Genomic DNA, 17,798 nt, shown 5'->3' with positions numbered 1-17,798 from the left:
ATAAGAGTAATACGTGTGAGAGAGGTTCGCGAAAGTACGATAGTAGGACAGAGTAAGTACACACGTGTTTAAACAACAGTAGTTATACTAATCAAGCATACCATGAGCAATGTACTATGTAACTAACAAGTAGGCAATATTCATACATTATATTACCTAGAATGTCGAGCCTTGCATGAGGAGTGAAGTGTCGTTGTGGACCGTTGAGCACTAAACCGGTTATAGTCTGGTTTTAACAAAAACGTTTCTCCTTTATCAAAACCAAGTTCACTATAACCAATGGCTCTGATACCAATCTGTCACACCCCCAAATCCCCACCTGCGGAGTACTACCGCTTGGAGGCGTGACTGACCAGGATCCAGCCACCAATCATACTGAACGAGCATATAAGTAATTATAAAAGTTTAACCAATACGATTAGTGTTTCAAAACAAACAAGTTTAAGTTGCAAGCGGAAGCATAAGTTTAAAGTTATGACATAAGTTCAAAAGTTCCAAGTTTAGCATAGCACGTAGCAATCCGTGTCCCACAACGATCCTCCTCCATGCAAGCTCCAGCTAAGTACCTATGGTCCTGCAAAGCATGTAGTAACGAGTCAACAACTAGTTGAGTGAGTTCACGGGTGGGCGTTTGTTTTAGTTATTCCGAAAACAGTTTCCTTTAACTGGCATCCTGCCGTGGGGGTTACCCCATAGTTTAAAAACGTGACATGTTCATTCCCAGTTACTCCGGCACTCCGGCCGTGGGGGCTACCCCATGATAGTTATCAGGCATTTCGGCCGTGGGGGCTACCCCATGCGTACACTAGACTCGTTACCATATCGACTGCTGACTGTAGTCATGTTTATGTGCCCTGAAAACATCAATGTCTATCATCATTGACGTGCCCCAGATCCATTAGTTCACGCCCGTCCTCTGCGGCACGGTGTGAGGCTTGTCAGACCTAAATAGCGCTATCTAACTAATGACCCGCTCGCCATTGGCCCGGCGATTAGTCGATACAAAAAGGAGGGACTTCGTGATAGAGTTTTAGTCTAGTACGTTTATCCGTCCATCCGGACGAGGAATCACATTCCTGAACCACTGACGTCCTACCCAAGGAGGACGAGGAATCCACATTCCTTAATCCCGTTCCCAACCCAGGGAATCCCATGCTTTGTAGAGGGTGTGAACTCACCTTGGTTTGCTCGGCAGATAATCACAGAAAGTCAATCAAGTCGCAAGTAGTCAATAACGTCCTAACACAGATATCACTTATAATCAGATCCGAACCAAGTAGTGCACAAATGTTCAACACGTATGGCAAACACGTTTAACAGTAACAGTTCTCAGTTAACAGTCAGACATAATTCCAAAGTCTAAGTGTGAGGCCCAAACAGTTGGGCTCGTGATAACAGGCCCAAATAACACATCAACAGTAGCACAGAAGTCCATAAATTCGGCCCACTAACTTAGGCCCAAAGTGTGGTCTCGAGTCGCAACCGGACTCGCAAGCATGGTCTCGAGTCATGCTGTGTGTGCTGATCTCAGGTGGTTGCGAGTCGCAACCGGTGTCGCAACCATGGTTTCGGCTTGTCATGCTGAGGTCTCGAGTCGCAACGGGACTCGTAACCTGTGGTCTCGGCTTGTCCTGTTATGGTTGCGAGTCGCAACCGCGTGGTCTCGAGTCATCACGCTGTGGTTGCGAGTCGCAACCGGGTGATTGCGAGTCGGTAGCAGTCGTTTTCATGTTCACGTGTTGATGCAGATGTAGTCAGCCAAATGGTACAATGTAATCAGGCCCTAAATCAGGAAATAACCAATAGAATTCCACTAACATTTTTCCTAATCAGGCTATTAGTCAAAGGTGGATCAAAATCACAAGGGTTTTCAATCTTCAACTATTATTCAAAGTGTTCTTCATACATTCAAACCCATATTCATCATGTTCATAGCATTTTTAACACCTACTCAACCAACACTATGAACAAACATCAAAATACTTAGCATAACACATAACTCGGTTTTTATATAAGTCCGATTTCATGCCAAGTGCAACCCGATTTCATGTATCATCAAATTTTAGTAGTTTAAACTCTATTTAACCCAAGATATCATAACCCATGCATATAGTTTCATCTTTTGACAACAAATGGTTATTTCATCAAACAAGCTTCTTGATAAACAATCATCTCATATAAAAGAACAACTTAACCATCAAACTCAAACACTAAGCATAACATGAATCATCAACATTCCTACATCACAAATCACAACAAAAATCAACCATAAACATTAAAAACACTAACCGGTTAATGGGTTTCGAGGGTGTGTGTAAAGCTTCCAACCGGGTGTGTGTGTGAGCCGATCCAAGTCCAAATCCGAGAATGATGAAGTGTTTGTGTTCTAGAGTTTAAGTGAGAGAAGTAGGAGAGTGTGTGTGTGTAATGTTTCAACAAATGGCAAAAGTTAACTAAGGGTGGTTTATATAGGCTAGTTCAAGTGTGTGCACCCTTAGTGGGTTTCGAGTGGGTTTACGGCCCAATGACCCAACCGGCCAAAGGTTCTCGGCCCAAGTTCACTCGAGACCTCATGGTCTCGAGTCGGGTTCCTTATTCTCGGTTGGGTTCTTGGTTCACATAAAACACGTACACATATATATATATATACAAATGCACACATAACCAAGCACATAAAAATTCACGTTTATCATTAAGTTTAATCGGTCAGCTAGTCACATAACGTACAAGCAAGTCACACCACGACACAACGAAAGGTTCTAGATTTCGAGTTGTCACATGGTTAACATGTGCCACTTTGCTGTCCAAAGCAAAGCTGTTGCAAATCCTGTCGCTGCTCAACCTCCAAATTATGCTTCATATTTCACCTTGGCATATCTAGTACCTCAACCTCATGAACTTTCTACCTTGTGTATCAACTTAAGCACGTTTAGTGCAAGGTTTCGAAACACCTTTCGTTACACAAATTCCAAAATCCATATTGGATCTTTCTATCATCATAATTAGATCCTTGTGGATAAATATCGCTCAAATCAGAACCCTTAATTGAATTATGCGTATGCCTTAATACGTATATTACAATTCAATAAGGACAAAGCCGAATTCCTATTAAGATCTTTCTATCTTTATAGTTAGATTCTTGAAAATGTTTAAAGTGCCAAACAGAATTCACGGATTGGATTCCTGGTCTGCTTTGAATACTCGTGTGTTCAATTAACAAGAAAATTAACAAATTGAAGATCAAGTTAAACAATTATGTGATTATGTGCTTATGTGTGTTCTTATATTTTTTGTGGTTTTGTGTGATCCGAATATTCATTATCCAAATCCTCATAGAATCTTCCATATCTCCATATGAGGGATTCATAATAGGATATCCAACGGTACTACCTTAAATCCTTAATGGGCTTCTACGTTATAGTTAAGTCCCTTGGATTATGAAGTACTATTCTATAATTGGAACCCTTAAGTGGTCTAGTTAAACAGATTAATTCAAAAATATGGTTTGGAATATCATGTGATGATGATATAGTTGAAAAGATCCCTTAAGTGGTCTATTTAAGGAGATCGTACAACGGTCTAGTTAAAGAGATCATGTGTTGATCTAGTTAAAAAGATCATTCGTTGATCTAGTTAAAAAGATCCTTTGGTGGTCTAGTCAAGTCACCTCATGTTTATTTAATTGATTTTTCCCCTACGCATTATGAAATGAACTGTGCGGACTTTGCAAGGAATTACGTAATTATGGATGCATACATAATTATGGAATTCCGTGCACAGAAACCACAACAAGTTTTGTGATGTGTTAAGACCTATAGTGATGAGAATAACGAAACGGGAACAATGTAGAAAGGAGCATGGTGGATACGTCGCTGGTACTTCCTATATATAAGTGTTCCTTATTACATTGCGAACGTAACGTTATTTAAGTTATTAGAAGTCCTGGACCTTAACCAATGTTATTTCACTCTTCGACTCTGATTTCGAGCACACACAAGTTTCCTATGATAGTCTTCATAAGAAACATTCTTCTGTCCATAATTCGAAACTCCATGTTTTGTTACTACAAGGACTTCACTTTGACAGTTGACAATTTCGCTAAGAATCCAAACATGGCCCAGAGTTCTACTTAGGGTTCGAGGGATTCCTTCGAAAGCGAAACCATCATAGTTATCTTCATAAGTTTCCTCTAAAATTAAATTCCGGGACGAAATTTCCTAAAGTAGGGGAGACTGTGACACCTGTGTCACTTCAACCATCATACAAATACCAAATCAATTAAATATTGTTTTTCATACTTGGGATTTGTATAAATATGTGTATCGTTTGCATATATCAATTCTTGTTCGATTTCGAGCTCTAAATCGCTTTTTGGAAGGTTATACGCGAACCGATGCGTAAATATAACCAGTTTAATGCAACAAACACTCCGGAACAGTGACATAGGCTTAACATGCCTTAAATAACCTTTACATAACTCAGAAATAAGTTTTGGATGGTTTGGTGTGTTGAAATCAAGTTATTCGATCGTAGGGACTATTTGTGTCAAATTGCAAAAGTATGACGATTCGTGTGGTAACGAACATTCTGGAACTTGACCATAAGGTAAACATACCATAAATATCCTTTACATAGCTTAGAAATAGGCGTTGAGGTGTTCGGTATGCTAAAATAAACTTTTTGGTCATTTAGGGACTAAAAGCATCAAAAAGTGCATAAGTTTGTATTTTCGCGCATATCTTACGTTCTAAATATATATCCGGACATCCCAAAATTTATATAGTCATTAAAATATTTTATTTTAGTGATTGGCATGATAAAATTTCCATTCGTCACTTAATTTGGATCGTTTTTGCGTTCGTTACGACTTCCGTCGTAATTAACCGAACAACGCAACCATACGACCAAACGAGCCGACATCCGAGATGTTTTTGAGCATATTTTAAGTTCCCTATACTTTAACTTTATTTTAGAGTCTTGAAATGGGGTTAACGGGGCTTAAAAGTGCCAAAAATCAAGTTTTACAAGTGCAGAGACCATTTTTAAAATTTCTTGCAGATACATTGAACTTGGTCCATTTTTGAGGTTTTGATGGTTTTAACCCATGGTTTTGCACCCTATGGGCTGGTATTTGATGGTTTTACATGTTCCCATGGTATTCTAAAACCTTGGGCCCAAGTGTAAGGTCATGATTCAAGCACGGTTTACGAGGAATGATCCTAACGGTTTACCAAAATCTATATATACCCACCTCATTTTCATTCTTTCCCCACACATGATCTAATTTTCTCTAAGTTGAAGCTCAAATGCTTCATACCTGAGAATTTATAGATCATATCTTCCTAGCTTGGACCCTTTGTAAGCTTCTTTCGTTCTTTTATGTGTTTTTAAGCGTAAAAGTCAAACAGTGTTTGACTTTCTGCTTTGACCAGTCTATGGTCAACACGAAGTTCGTTTGAACTTCGTAACGTGAGCGTAATCACGATGGTTATAGTCTCTTGTGACTATACCTACAGATTACCACGTTATTTAGGCGTAGTGACGAGTCATAGTTTCGGTCAAAATGCGTATTCTTGTTATTTTTCAACCAAACTATTCTTGGGTATCAAGACCCTTTGTCTTGATATCAAACTTGTTTTTGAACTTCGTTAAACATGTTTTAACATGTTTAACTCGTCACTTTTAGATTAGTGCTTATATAGGGTCGTAAGATAAGCGGTCTAAATAACCGCTTAGACTTTCGAACCCGACCCGTTTGGTCAATCAGCAGGATTCGACCAAACATATTTTGTGACCATAGTTTTCCGAGGTTATACCTTATGGTCACTTCGTTTAAGTAGTTGTATGATAGGTAGTTTATATGCCTTAGGTAAATGACCAAAATGCCCTTTTTACGCCTAAATTCATTTTAAGCATATGTAACATAAATTTTGACATCTAAACTGATTAGGCAACATTATTAGACATATTAAGGCATATATTACTTGTCATAGGACTAGTTAGGTGGTCCGAACACGTTTTACGCGAACGACACGTTAAAGTATATTAAGCTACCTAAACGGGTCGTAATGGGTCGTAAGCACTTAGGATAGGTTTCGATTTAGGATGTAGGCTTTGTTAAACCATATTACATGAGTTCCTATACTCATTTGGTTTACGAAACCTCGTTCTACCCGATCTTTCGATTTAGGTCCGATTTATTTACTTAGTTACCTATATTAGGTGTCGTTTGATTCTGTGATCCCTCTAGCGTTGCTTGGTTGTTATTCAAGACTTCTAAGCATTCTCAAGTGAGTACATAGTCCCCTCTTTTACTGTTTTCAATGTTTTGGGGTGAAGCATGTGTACCTATGTGTTATGTTCATGATTTCAAAGTATAATTGATTATACATATTAGTACTTATCTTTTGACAAACTGAATGATTATTTATGGTTTAAACACTGATTTTTCTCAAAGATTATAAAATTAATTGTTGAATTGTACTTATTTTATGTTCACCAGACCGATTGGTAGTATGATATAGCGCTATAGGATTTGACACCCCATTCCTGTTGTTATGGAATGTCAGAAACCGATATTTTATCCAAATAGGGATTGCCTTCGTGGTATTTCTATAGTCTCCTAGGTGTATTTTGATGCACTAAGGTTTGGTTGAATTCTTAAATCACATTTTTATTGTATATTTTGTTATACTCCCAAAAATATAGTTTGATATACTCTCATGTGTGATATTGTACAAAACAACATATATTTTGTTAATTACTAAAACATAGTTTAATATGTTATTTACAAAATCAAAGCATAGTTTAATATGTTATTTATAAAACCAAAGCATAGTTTAATATGTTATTAATAAAACCAAAGTATACTTTTGATATACTACTAAAAACTGTTATTTTGATACTATCTGTTTGACTATTTTGAAACTAAAATATATTTTAATATATTACTTATTCGACTTTCTTAAAACCAAAGTATATTTTTATATATACTACAAACCTTTTTATCAAAATATTGTTTTTCAAACAACATATTTTATACAAACTCATTTTACTTAATTATTTATTTATACATCTTTCTTTTATATCATCCGTTTTCTTATCACTTGTTATATGATTTATAAAAGAAAACATTTTTAAAGTTCATGACTATTTTGTTAAAACATTCTTATAAACCTACAAGTCATGAATCCTATTTTCAATAAAACCTATGTAACTTACAGGTATTTTTATGCTGACGCACTACTAGAAATAACACCTTTCTTGACATGCATTGCGTGTCATAAAAGGGTCTTTATGACACGCAAATGCGAGTCGTTGATTGAGGAGTCATAAAATTAACATGACATGCATTTGTGTGTCTTATTTTTATGACACACATTTAATGACACACATTTAATGACACGCATTCATGACACACATTTAATGACACACATTTAATGACACGCATTCACGACACGCATTCATGACACACATTCATGACACCCATTTTATGACACTTTTTAATGACACACGTTCATGACAATCATTTATGACACATACGTATGACATTCATTTACGCGTGTCATGCTTTTAATTGTATAAAATTTTTTTATAAAATTACTAATTTGCCCTGGATACATGTATAATAACAAAAACAATAAATTTTTTCATAAAACAAACACACATATATATATATATACCAAAACAATCTATTACATAATCATTTGTCAAGTATACTACAAATATTTTAACATTAACAAAAAAAGAATTGTTTGTCAATACATTATCAACACCTAGAATACGATTTATAACTTAAAAATAGAGTTAACTGCATAAGTCGACCAATCTTCACGAATGTCATCCATATCCGCAGCCGAGTATTCTTCTACTCCTTTCCCAACCTGAGACAACAATTAAATAAAATAAATCTTAAATCAGAATTTAATCCTAATATATGAGTTTAAGCATTTGTTTGGATATATAAGTACATATTTCTCTAATATATAGACAAAAATATGCCTAAACTTACATTATCATTGTCAAGTATTTCAACTCCTCCATAAGCTATCTCCTTCATGAACTTCATCACATAGGACCCACATTCAATACCTTCTGGCTGACATGGATACTACACAATTAAAATATCAAGAAATGTGAAACCATTGCGATTTAAGTTTAAACTAAAGGGTTTCAATATTTACAATATCACTACACCCACAATTTAAATAAGGGACTTAGTGCTTACCCTAGCGTTATTCCAGATGAGTTTAACCCTAATGTTGGCACCACTTCGTGAAGCATACACGACCATTGCCCTATAAAAAATCAAAATTATATCAGAAGCAGACCCTTGTCCATTTTTCCTACAGACCGCCAACAAAGTTGACCAAAAGAGACACCATACATGTGACGAAAGGAAAGAAACAAAACATGAAACTTAACCTTGACATGTTTGCTAGGAAACACAGAAGTGCGAAGTGTGTCATGTGTATCATCTGCAAGTTTTCTTCTCGGATGCTTAGAACAAAAGTAGCTTGGTTTGATGTAGCTGCAGTTAATGTTATCCTACACTCGGCATCCCATCGTTTATGCATACCTTCACTTGGATACAACAAGTCCAGTTCCACAACCTAGGATCACATTAATACAAAATCAAACAAATCGCTCATGTAAATAACAAAAGAAATGCTTTGACCTGGTCAGAGAATCCAGCGCCATGGGACATAACATTTGCCCATCTGGTTCTCGCAGTTGCCATAGCAGTGATATGGAACCTTTCTCTCCATTTATTATTTATCCACTAAAAAGAAAGTGATTCACTGACTTTGTAACACTGCTGAATGTATTTGGTACCTACATTTTATACAAAAAAAAACTAGAGGATAAGAGAGCGAGCAGGCAAGCACTCAGCTTTACAAGATATGATTGTCCTTACCCTTAACCAAAGAGCTCCCGTTGTTCGCACATGCTATCACGCTAATATAGTAGGATTTCTCCCGCTGTTGCATAATCTAATCCTTCAATATACAACAAAATGCTTAGTAGTCTAAAATTAGGGGTGCTAAACGGGCCGTGTTGGCGGGTTCAACCCGACCCGAACCCGAAAATTGTTTCATAGATATGAACCCGAACCTGACCCGAATATTCGCAGGCTGACCCGAACCTGAATTTATTTATTTTTTTATTTTTTTCAGCAAATTAATATAATAAAATTAACATCTACTAAAAAAATCACAAATTAGATAATAAAATTACATTAAAATCATAAAATCTTATGTCAATTTCTATTTTTAAGTTATAAGTATAGCATAAAATACACACCAAATTTAATTTATAACATAAAACATATTGTAAAAAATATAATATTAGAGAAATGGGTTAAACGGGTCAACCCACCAACCCGACCGGGTTGACCCGAACCTGACCCGTTTAGCTAAATGGGTGGGCGGGTTCAACCTGAAACTGACCCGAACCCGTTTAGACTAAATCCAAACCCGCGAATTTCGTGTTAGGTTCGTGTCGTGTTTTCGGGTGGTGTCAGAAATTCACACCCCCTATCTAGAATAAATCATTCAACAAACCAGACCCTAAAGCATGAAAAACCTTGTTGAGAAATGAGGGAGTTGGTAAACTTGAGAGGTGATAAAGTGCCAGAATCCATTATAAGAGCCCATAGGTTTGAGCAAGAAGCCACACTGCTGATAAGCAACCCATCTTCGTTTCCTTTGTCAATATGTTGAGCAAGTCTCTGATCTGCCACATCACAGTGATATCTACAGCAAGACATTTACATGTAAGTTTATATAACATATGATAAAAAAGCAATTTTTATAAGTGATGTCCAAATTTCGCAATACGGGTTGGAACATAGCAAAAAAGCATTTTTTATACGTGATGTCTAAATATGACAACAAAAATATATTATTACAATATTAATCTAATTTTTGAAATGAAGCGACTTAGAAGGTCATAAGGCTGGAGGGTGTGGTATAAAGCCCCTAGGGGCTTTATCACGCCACCTCAGCGCCACCTAACCGCCATGTCACACGGGCAGCTTTAAAGCCCATTCCTTTAACTTGCAGGGTGTGGTTTAAAGCCCCCATTTACACTATAGCGCCCCCTTTCTATCCGTGTAGACTTTGCGATCATAGAAGTCGTAATCCCGAACTCCTTCGAGCTAAACTTCTTCCATACCGATGCCAATTTTCTGCCTTCAATAGCTTCACTTCCAAACAGAAATAACCAATCAATAGTGTATCTATAGAAATCAGTATATTCTTACCGAATCTTGAGGCCTTGTTTCAGCATTAAAGTGAAGATGTGCCTAAGAAGTTTGAATTTATATAGTTAGCTACACTTGGGATATAGAATACCATAATAATACATAACAAATCAATTTATTTATAGAAATCAATATATTCTTACCAGAAGAAGATTAAGTTCTTGAACAGTTTACACAGGTAATCCCACCAAAATCACCCAGCGAATAGTCATAAGTGAGACAATGCATCCACAATGGATGAGCTGAAAACATGGAACACCCACTACAAATAAATGCCATCTATTGACATACAAAAAGTGACACAAAAACACAAAAAAGGTGTCACTAAAGGCCCTTGTAGGAATGGGCGGCACACAAAACAAGTGTCACTAGAAGCGCTAACGCTAAAGCCTTTTAGTGGCACTTTTTCAATATGCCGCACAAAGTTTTTGGACTTTTAGTGGCACTTCTTTTTGCCACAATATAAAAAGACATTTGTGGCACAATTTTTGTGTTTTTGTATCTATTTTCAAAGCATAATATATTTTTTAATTTTTTTCCTCCGCCTTTCTTGAAAAAGCCCTAGTCTTTTTTGCTCCTTGCGCCTAGGCTCCGGCCAAGGCCTGTGCGCCTCGCCTGCGCATTGCGTCTTGACAACATAGAATGAGTTAATATGGCATAACTAAATCAGTTATTATCCAAAACAGTTATCTGCAGTAGGGCTGTAAATGAGTCGAGCCAAGCCAAAGTGAGCTCAGGCTCGAGCTTGATGTTACACGAGCCACCACTCAATAAAAAAAAGTTTTGATTTATATAGCAACTTCAGGGTTTTTAAGCACCCAAACATTTATACTTTTATAGCATCCAGCGTCCAAATACGAAATATATTTTTAAGTGCCAATTTTGCTTTGCAAATTAAAATCATTAATTTAAACATACATTCAAGTTGCAGCAAAAATATTGTAGACATTTCACATACTTGGAAAAAGCCATTTTTATCAAAACTTTAACTAATAGTGGAATTATCTTAATAGTTATGTTTAGATCAAAACTTCAAAAGCCATTTTATCGAAACTTCTAAAGCCATTTTATTGAGACTTATAAATAGTTGACATTGCCAAATTGGTCTAGACATATCTGTAGGCTACAGCAAAAAAAAAATGAAGAATGTTATATAAATGAACAAACAAAATACTTGATAACTTCGCATATTTGGAAAAGCCTTTCTCTCAGTTAATGCACAAGTCAATGGATAAAAAGGTTCAAGAATCAAGTTAGTTATTCTAGGTAGAAGGGTAAATACTGGTCAAGTTTAATGTCAATTTGATTAGTCAAGGTGAATCAAAAGTGAAAATGAATCGACTATGTAGCACGGGAACGGGTACAGGACTGGGTTACGGGGACGATACGGGTACGGGGAACGTCAAAACTAAAAAATCCAAGATACGGGTACGGCAAAGGTACGGCAAAAAAAATATTAAAAAATAAAAATATGCACACTTTTTTTTCTGATTTAAGATGTGCAATATGATCAGACTAGAGACTTGTTCTCATTTAAGAATATGCACACTTGCTCTTTTCTTATACTCATCCACTTTAATGTTTTGTAATATGTGGCTTAGATATTATTAGACCAAGGTAACACAAATCTAATCTACCTAGCCGAGTTAATTTATTGTTGTGAAATGTATTAACCCAAATGTATAAAAAGGAAAATCTTATTTTTAACAATGAGCATGGATATCATGTCGCACTACCATTTACATCATGCACAAGGTCTAAGCTATAGCTTATAAAGAATTTATACCAGAGTACCAGACATCAACATAACCAATCTTTGAATCTTACAAAATGACTTTTCTTATTTTTATCTTCAATCGGCTGTAATACTAACCTAATTCAGAAATGAATAGTTAATTTCACACTATATAATGGATGATCTTGGCACAGAAAAATAAAAGCACAAATCGCGTCAAGGAAATGTCGAAAAATTAAACAGATTGTTATGAGATAAGAGGCTCAAAATTGAACATATCGTACCTAATATAAAAGCTGAAATCATGGGAAAAACTGCAGCAACACCGACACACAACCTGTTGAAGATGATTTTTAAGGAGAAACACCAAAAGACGAACTAGGGTTAGGGTTTAATATAAGAAACCAAAAATTGAACATATCATACCCCAAAGTATGGTGGATCCGTGGAAAAAACTGCAGAAACACAGACACACAACCTGTTTTGATGATGATTTTTCATAGAATGATGAAAGCGAATGAGAGAGACGAGAGTGAGGGAAACTTGAGAGAGACGAACGTAAGAGGGAAACTTTAACTTTTTTAGGATAGAAAGTTGGAGGGAAATAATAGAAATTTTAATTTAACTTATAGGAAAAAAATTAGAGGTAAAATTGGTGAACATTTCTGGTAATCTAGAGTTTGTGGATAAAAAAGATTTCTCAGGCTCAATTAAATATTAAAAAACTTAATTGTACTTATGATATGTCGTCTCTATTATACGCAAATAATTTTTTTGTATTTTTAATTATTTATTAATCAAAACTAAAAAATAAAACAAAATTATCTTTCCTTACAGAGACGACACATCGTCTCTATATGTTAGACTTTTTTTTCAAATCAATTTGAAATGGTGGAAAATTTTGCCGCCTAAATGAAAATTATTTTTGACTACTCAAACTTTTTAGAGACGACCTATCGTCTCTATAAGTTAAACTTTATTTTTTAGTTTGTTTTTTAAATTTTCATATATATATATTGATCATTAATAAAATAAAATTAAAAGAAAAAATATTTACAGTTGTTGAGACAACATCTCGTCTCTATAAGTTAAAACGTTTGTTAAACTTATTTATTCTAAAGATTTGTTAAATGAATATATGCAAATAAAGTTTTTTTTAATTGAAGTAATCTTTTACTCCTTTTAGTGACACATTAGGTTTGTAGCTTATGAAAATAAAATATGAGTATAGTTATGGTATTCAAGTTACATATTATTTTAATACAGAGTCGGCTTTGGGCCTGTGCGGTAGGTGCAACCGCACAGGGCCCAAACTATCTCGAGGCCCAAAATGTTTAAAAAATATATGTATTTTTTATATATGTAATTAATGTAGAAGAAATGATACAATTTCATTGTCTGGCTCAATGGTAAGGTAGTTTTCTAAAAGCATAGTGGTTGCCGGATCGAATCTCGCGCTTACCTTTTTTTTTCCTAATTTTTGTTGGTTTCCATAGACTGTGTTTCAGTGGGCCTCAAACGGTTGTTTTAAGCCTCATAAAGATTAATTTTTAGTTTAAGTTTTCATTTTCACATTTAAATATGGGCCTTCATAAGTTTATAAATAATTTTATTTTTTCTTTTCATTTAACCATTTACAAAAAAAACTTTACATGTTTTATTGTTTAACTTTGTAGGTTTTTTAATTTACATAACAAACTTTACATGTTTTTTTATTTAACTTCATAGCTTTTTATTTCTTATTTAACCACTAACAATAGAAGAACTCAATATCTAGTTCTATATATTTTATTTTTATGAAAAGGTTTGTTGCCAAGCTAATTTGGATATGTTTACACATATTACATTTCTTTTTGCGGAAAGGATTCAAGTGTAGGGGTGCAAATGAGGCGAGCCGAGCCCGAGCTTGACCAGGTCGAGCTTGAGCTCGATTTGCTTATAAGAGCTCGCGCTTGGCTCGTTGGTAATATCTCAAGCTCGAGCTCGGCTCGTTTATTATATATTAATTAATATATTACATAAAAATAGTATAAATAATAGACTCTTGAAGGCTCGCGAGCTCGATAAGTGAAGCTCGAACTCGTGCTTGTTTACTAAACAATGTTATTTTTAGGATTGTGTTTAGCTCGCAAACAAGTTTAAGTAAGCTCGGCTAGGCCATTTATGAGACAATGATAAATAAGGAGCAAGTGTTATTAGTGAATTGAGGGGTGCTGCTGGGAAAAAAATTGCGAATAGGGCCCAAATTTTTTGTCTCGCACAGGGCCAAAATTTTCTTTGTGAATTTCGGAGACGGCCCTGTTTTAATAGTTATATGTTTGCAATTGATAAACCGAATTGATTCCAACATCGGTTTCTGCATTACCCATATGGTTTTTAATAGATGTAAAATATATGTAGACATCATTTTGGTCATATATCTTTTGGTTGCTATACCGAGTGCCAATGTCACACCATTATTGTAACGACTGATCAAATTTTCGCCGCAATGCGTGAGGGATTTCGCTAGTAATTTTAATTTAGAAAATATAATGTTTTTTATGACGCTAAAAAGATGACACATAAATGGAGTGTCATAAATTTATTGAATTTTGTAAACCATGACATTTTTTCTTGACACACGTTTTGGAATGTCATAAAATGGTCTTGTTTCTTTTTTATGACGCTAAAACGACGACATACAAAAAAGAGTGTCATAAATTTCATGAATTTTGTAAACCTTGACATTATTTTCTTGACACACGTTTTGAAATGTCATAAAATGGTCTTGTTTTTTATTAATGACATTAAAAAGATGACACGCAAAAAAATGTGTCATAATTTTATTGAATTTTTTAAAACATGACATTTTTTTCTTGACACACGCTTCTGAATGTCATGAAATGAGCGTGTGTCATTGTTCGCGTGTCAAGATATGTGTATATTCTAGTAGTGACGTACCTATTTTTACACATGTTTCAGGTGCTGCTATGTGATGATTGTTGATACATGCTATACATAGGATGGACTCGTGCCTTAGCGACTTTAAAATTTGAAAGACAATATTTGTATTCATTTAATTTGTAATAAAACAATGAGCTCAATAATTCAATAAAACAAAATTATTTAATCCATGGTTGTGAAACAATGATTCTATTACAACACTCCCCGATGTTTCTGCCACATTTTGTTGTTTTACGTGGTCGGTGTGTGACACTAGGGTTAATGATATTTTGGTTTGGGTATTTCTGAGTTCTTATACACTTGATGCCATATTTTTGAAACTTTGTAATTTACAAATTTTCAAATCTTTATAACAATGTTATTTATAATATTATTATTGTTATCAGAAATAGTACAAATATCAGATAACCCAAATATTCATTCTTGGAATTGATGTTACAAAACTGTACAAGCGAAGCGTCAAAAGTTCCTACCGACGTTGAGTAACTACTGATGAGAACTTAGTACCAATAAAAAGTTCATGCTGATGGAATGTTGTTATCGAATGGTGTGTTTATACTAATGGTGTATTGTCGATGATGAAGAGTTAATGTTGTTAGAAAGATAAAGATTCAAATAAAGATGTTATAGAGGTTGTCTTTTGAAGGGGTATGGTCCCAGATCTCGCGTCAGCATCGACCGCGAGTGACCATTACCCTTATCAAAACCCCCACTAGCTAACAACCTACTTGTGCCCATGCGGGAACGCGTCGATACAAGGGTTGAATCCAATCTATCTAGTAACAAAGGAGGACTTACAGGGAACATGAGAACGGTAGAGTGATGCGACATAGCATCACATCTGGTGTACGAAAACGGAAGTATTCACAGCGACGCGGCATCGCACCGCGTCCAGTGAACACTTCTATCAATACAGGAAAGCCTTACCTTAGGCATAGAAGAAGATGAACGTAGCGGTACGGCTGACACCGCACCATACGGACATTTTCGTCACGACAAGGGATGCAGGCAAGACGACGATGCGGCTAGCACCGCATCTCGCGTGTTCCTTGATCACAAGTATGAGACGCGGTAACTTCAGATGTTACCGCACGTAGCGATGCGGCTTGCACCGCATCCTATGCACTCAAGCAAGTGGTACTGACACCACAGTGCAAGTGGCACCAATGACAGGTACCTGTCAGAGCTACGTAAGCAATGGACTGACGTGGCGTAACCTCCATAACCGACGAGCCTGACACACCTGAAAAGGGGCAGCACGTCGTCAGTCCATCCATCATCATCCTCCTCCACTCCTCGGCTATAAATACCAACCCCAAACCAGGTTTGAGGTATCTTCTCACAACTCTCTCACTACTACTACTATCTTACTTTGCTTCCCAAGCAAACTACTGATTCTCACGCCGGAGAGTGGTAACAAGGAGCACCCCCCACCCCATCCTCCTTGTTACGAGTCACGGCTTGTTTCCTTGTGCAGGAGATCAACCACCGGTGATCCAGCCAGCGATCCTCGAGAGGAAGGGATTAACCCTTCTTGACGAGACCAGTGAGTTAACCCTGCCCGGTTAACCATTGTTTCATCATCTTTATTTTGGAAGCTCTCTCTCTTTTGTAATCTGGTTTTGACTTGTAAACATATTTTACTAGTTAAGAGAATTTTAGCAATTTTAAGCATATTAATCGTATTTAACCAATTTAACACAACCCTCAAAATAGTTGTTCGATAATTTATTGGTGCTAACTGAATTACTATTATGAAGTACTTGTGTTCTTGGTTAAACAAGATGTCCTTATTAACAGTCACTCGTTCTTCCTCTCCCGATACGATTAATTAACTACGAAACAAGTTGTTGAATTAACCAATCCAACAAATTTGTGTCCACTCGAGCATAGGCTATAACTAATGTCAATGGATTCGTATTGTCGTTCTGATCAAAAGCCGTAAAAAACTGTTTGTAATTTGGAAAAAAACATAACTCCGTTAAGTTTTTTTAACGGGGGACCGGTGTAGGAAAAATAGGTGAAAGGTGAGACTGATGGAAGGAATATTTAAAGATGGGACTGTCAATGGCCAATGACCTCTAGTTGGAATTATTAGAAGCCAATTCCCCTCTTTTATCTTGATATCCAATGTTTATAAATGACGTTTTAGTTTATTACTTTAACAACTACACTTCTTACAATTTTGTTTTTTATTTTTAGTTTATTGTTTATTACTCTTACATAGGCATTATTTAAGTAAATCTTCTTTCCTCCTTTCCTTCTTCACATCGGCTTTCGAGTTCGACGATTACCCTTTATACATTATTTTGGGATAACTGTAATGATTACTCTATAAACATATATTATTTTGAGTGGTCATGTTTGAAGCGTGAGGGGATGCGGAGTGGGGGTCGGCAAACCCACTTCCCCGATTTGATGGCTAGTGGCAAACCAATGCCAATGAACTTTACCGATTTCATTTTACCGAAAAAGGGGGGTAATCGGTGATGCATTACCGACGCGGGGAAGGAGGAAGGGGAGAGAGAGAGGGGGGTGTGAGGTGGGGTCCATTCCAATCTCAACCAATCACATTTTTTTCCTTTTTTTTTATTTAAAAAGTTTACCACTTCACTAAATGTCTAAACCATTGCCAACACTTTTCACCAAAGTTTAAACATTTTTCTCTGATTGACGTGGCACACTCTCATTGGTTGATTTTTTAGTTTGCTACTCTCAAGTGTTTAACCACTCCTTACACCCTGATTTATGTAAGTGGGGCGTCAAGACAACTTTTGCTAATGTCACACAATAGAAAATAACCAAATACTGTATCTCGACGCCGCACTAACACAATGACTATTAACTTGTAAATAT

General features: G+C 36.0%; 1 protein-coding gene across 4 annotated transcripts; it reads right to left on the bottom strand.

Annotated features, from left to right (window-relative positions):
• Positions 1-7,671: 7,671 nt before the first annotated feature.
• Positions 7,672-12,581, bottom strand: LOC110885245. Of its 4 annotated transcripts, none has more exons than XM_022132927.2 (11): positions 12,426-12,581; positions 12,284-12,336; positions 10,408-10,892; positions 10,265-10,306; positions 9,586-9,755; positions 8,918-8,999; positions 8,678-8,835; positions 8,425-8,612; positions 8,228-8,297; positions 8,012-8,110; positions 7,672-7,883 (listed from the first exon to the last, which is right to left on the bottom strand). In XM_022132927.2, the coding sequence occupies exons 7-11, from the start codon at positions 8,738-8,740 to the stop codon at positions 7,788-7,790; spliced, it is 516 nt and encodes a 171-aa protein (XP_021988619.1). In that variant the 5' UTR covers positions 8,741-8,835; positions 8,918-8,999; positions 9,586-9,755; positions 10,265-10,306; positions 10,408-10,892; positions 12,284-12,336; positions 12,426-12,581; the 3' UTR covers positions 7,672-7,787. The 4 variants fall into 4 exon arrangements, with proteins under 4 accessions (XP_021988619.1, XP_021988620.1, XP_035834503.1 ...); XM_022132928.2 differs by having other exon boundaries at positions 7,717-7,883; positions 9,569-9,755; XM_035978610.1 differs by having other exon boundaries at positions 7,717-7,883; positions 8,918-8,981; positions 9,569-9,755.
• Between the last annotated feature and the right edge of the window lie 5,217 nt (positions 12,582-17,798).

This window comes from Helianthus annuus, chromosome 10, assembly GCF_002127325.2.
Source record: "Helianthus annuus cultivar XRQ/B chromosome 10, HanXRQr2.0-SUNRISE, whole genome shotgun sequence".
NCBI lineage: Eukaryota > Viridiplantae > Streptophyta > Magnoliopsida > Asterales > Asteraceae > Helianthus > Helianthus annuus.
The sequence above is the reverse complement of the archived record's forward strand: the minus strand, read 5'-3'. Positions and strand labels throughout refer to the sequence as shown.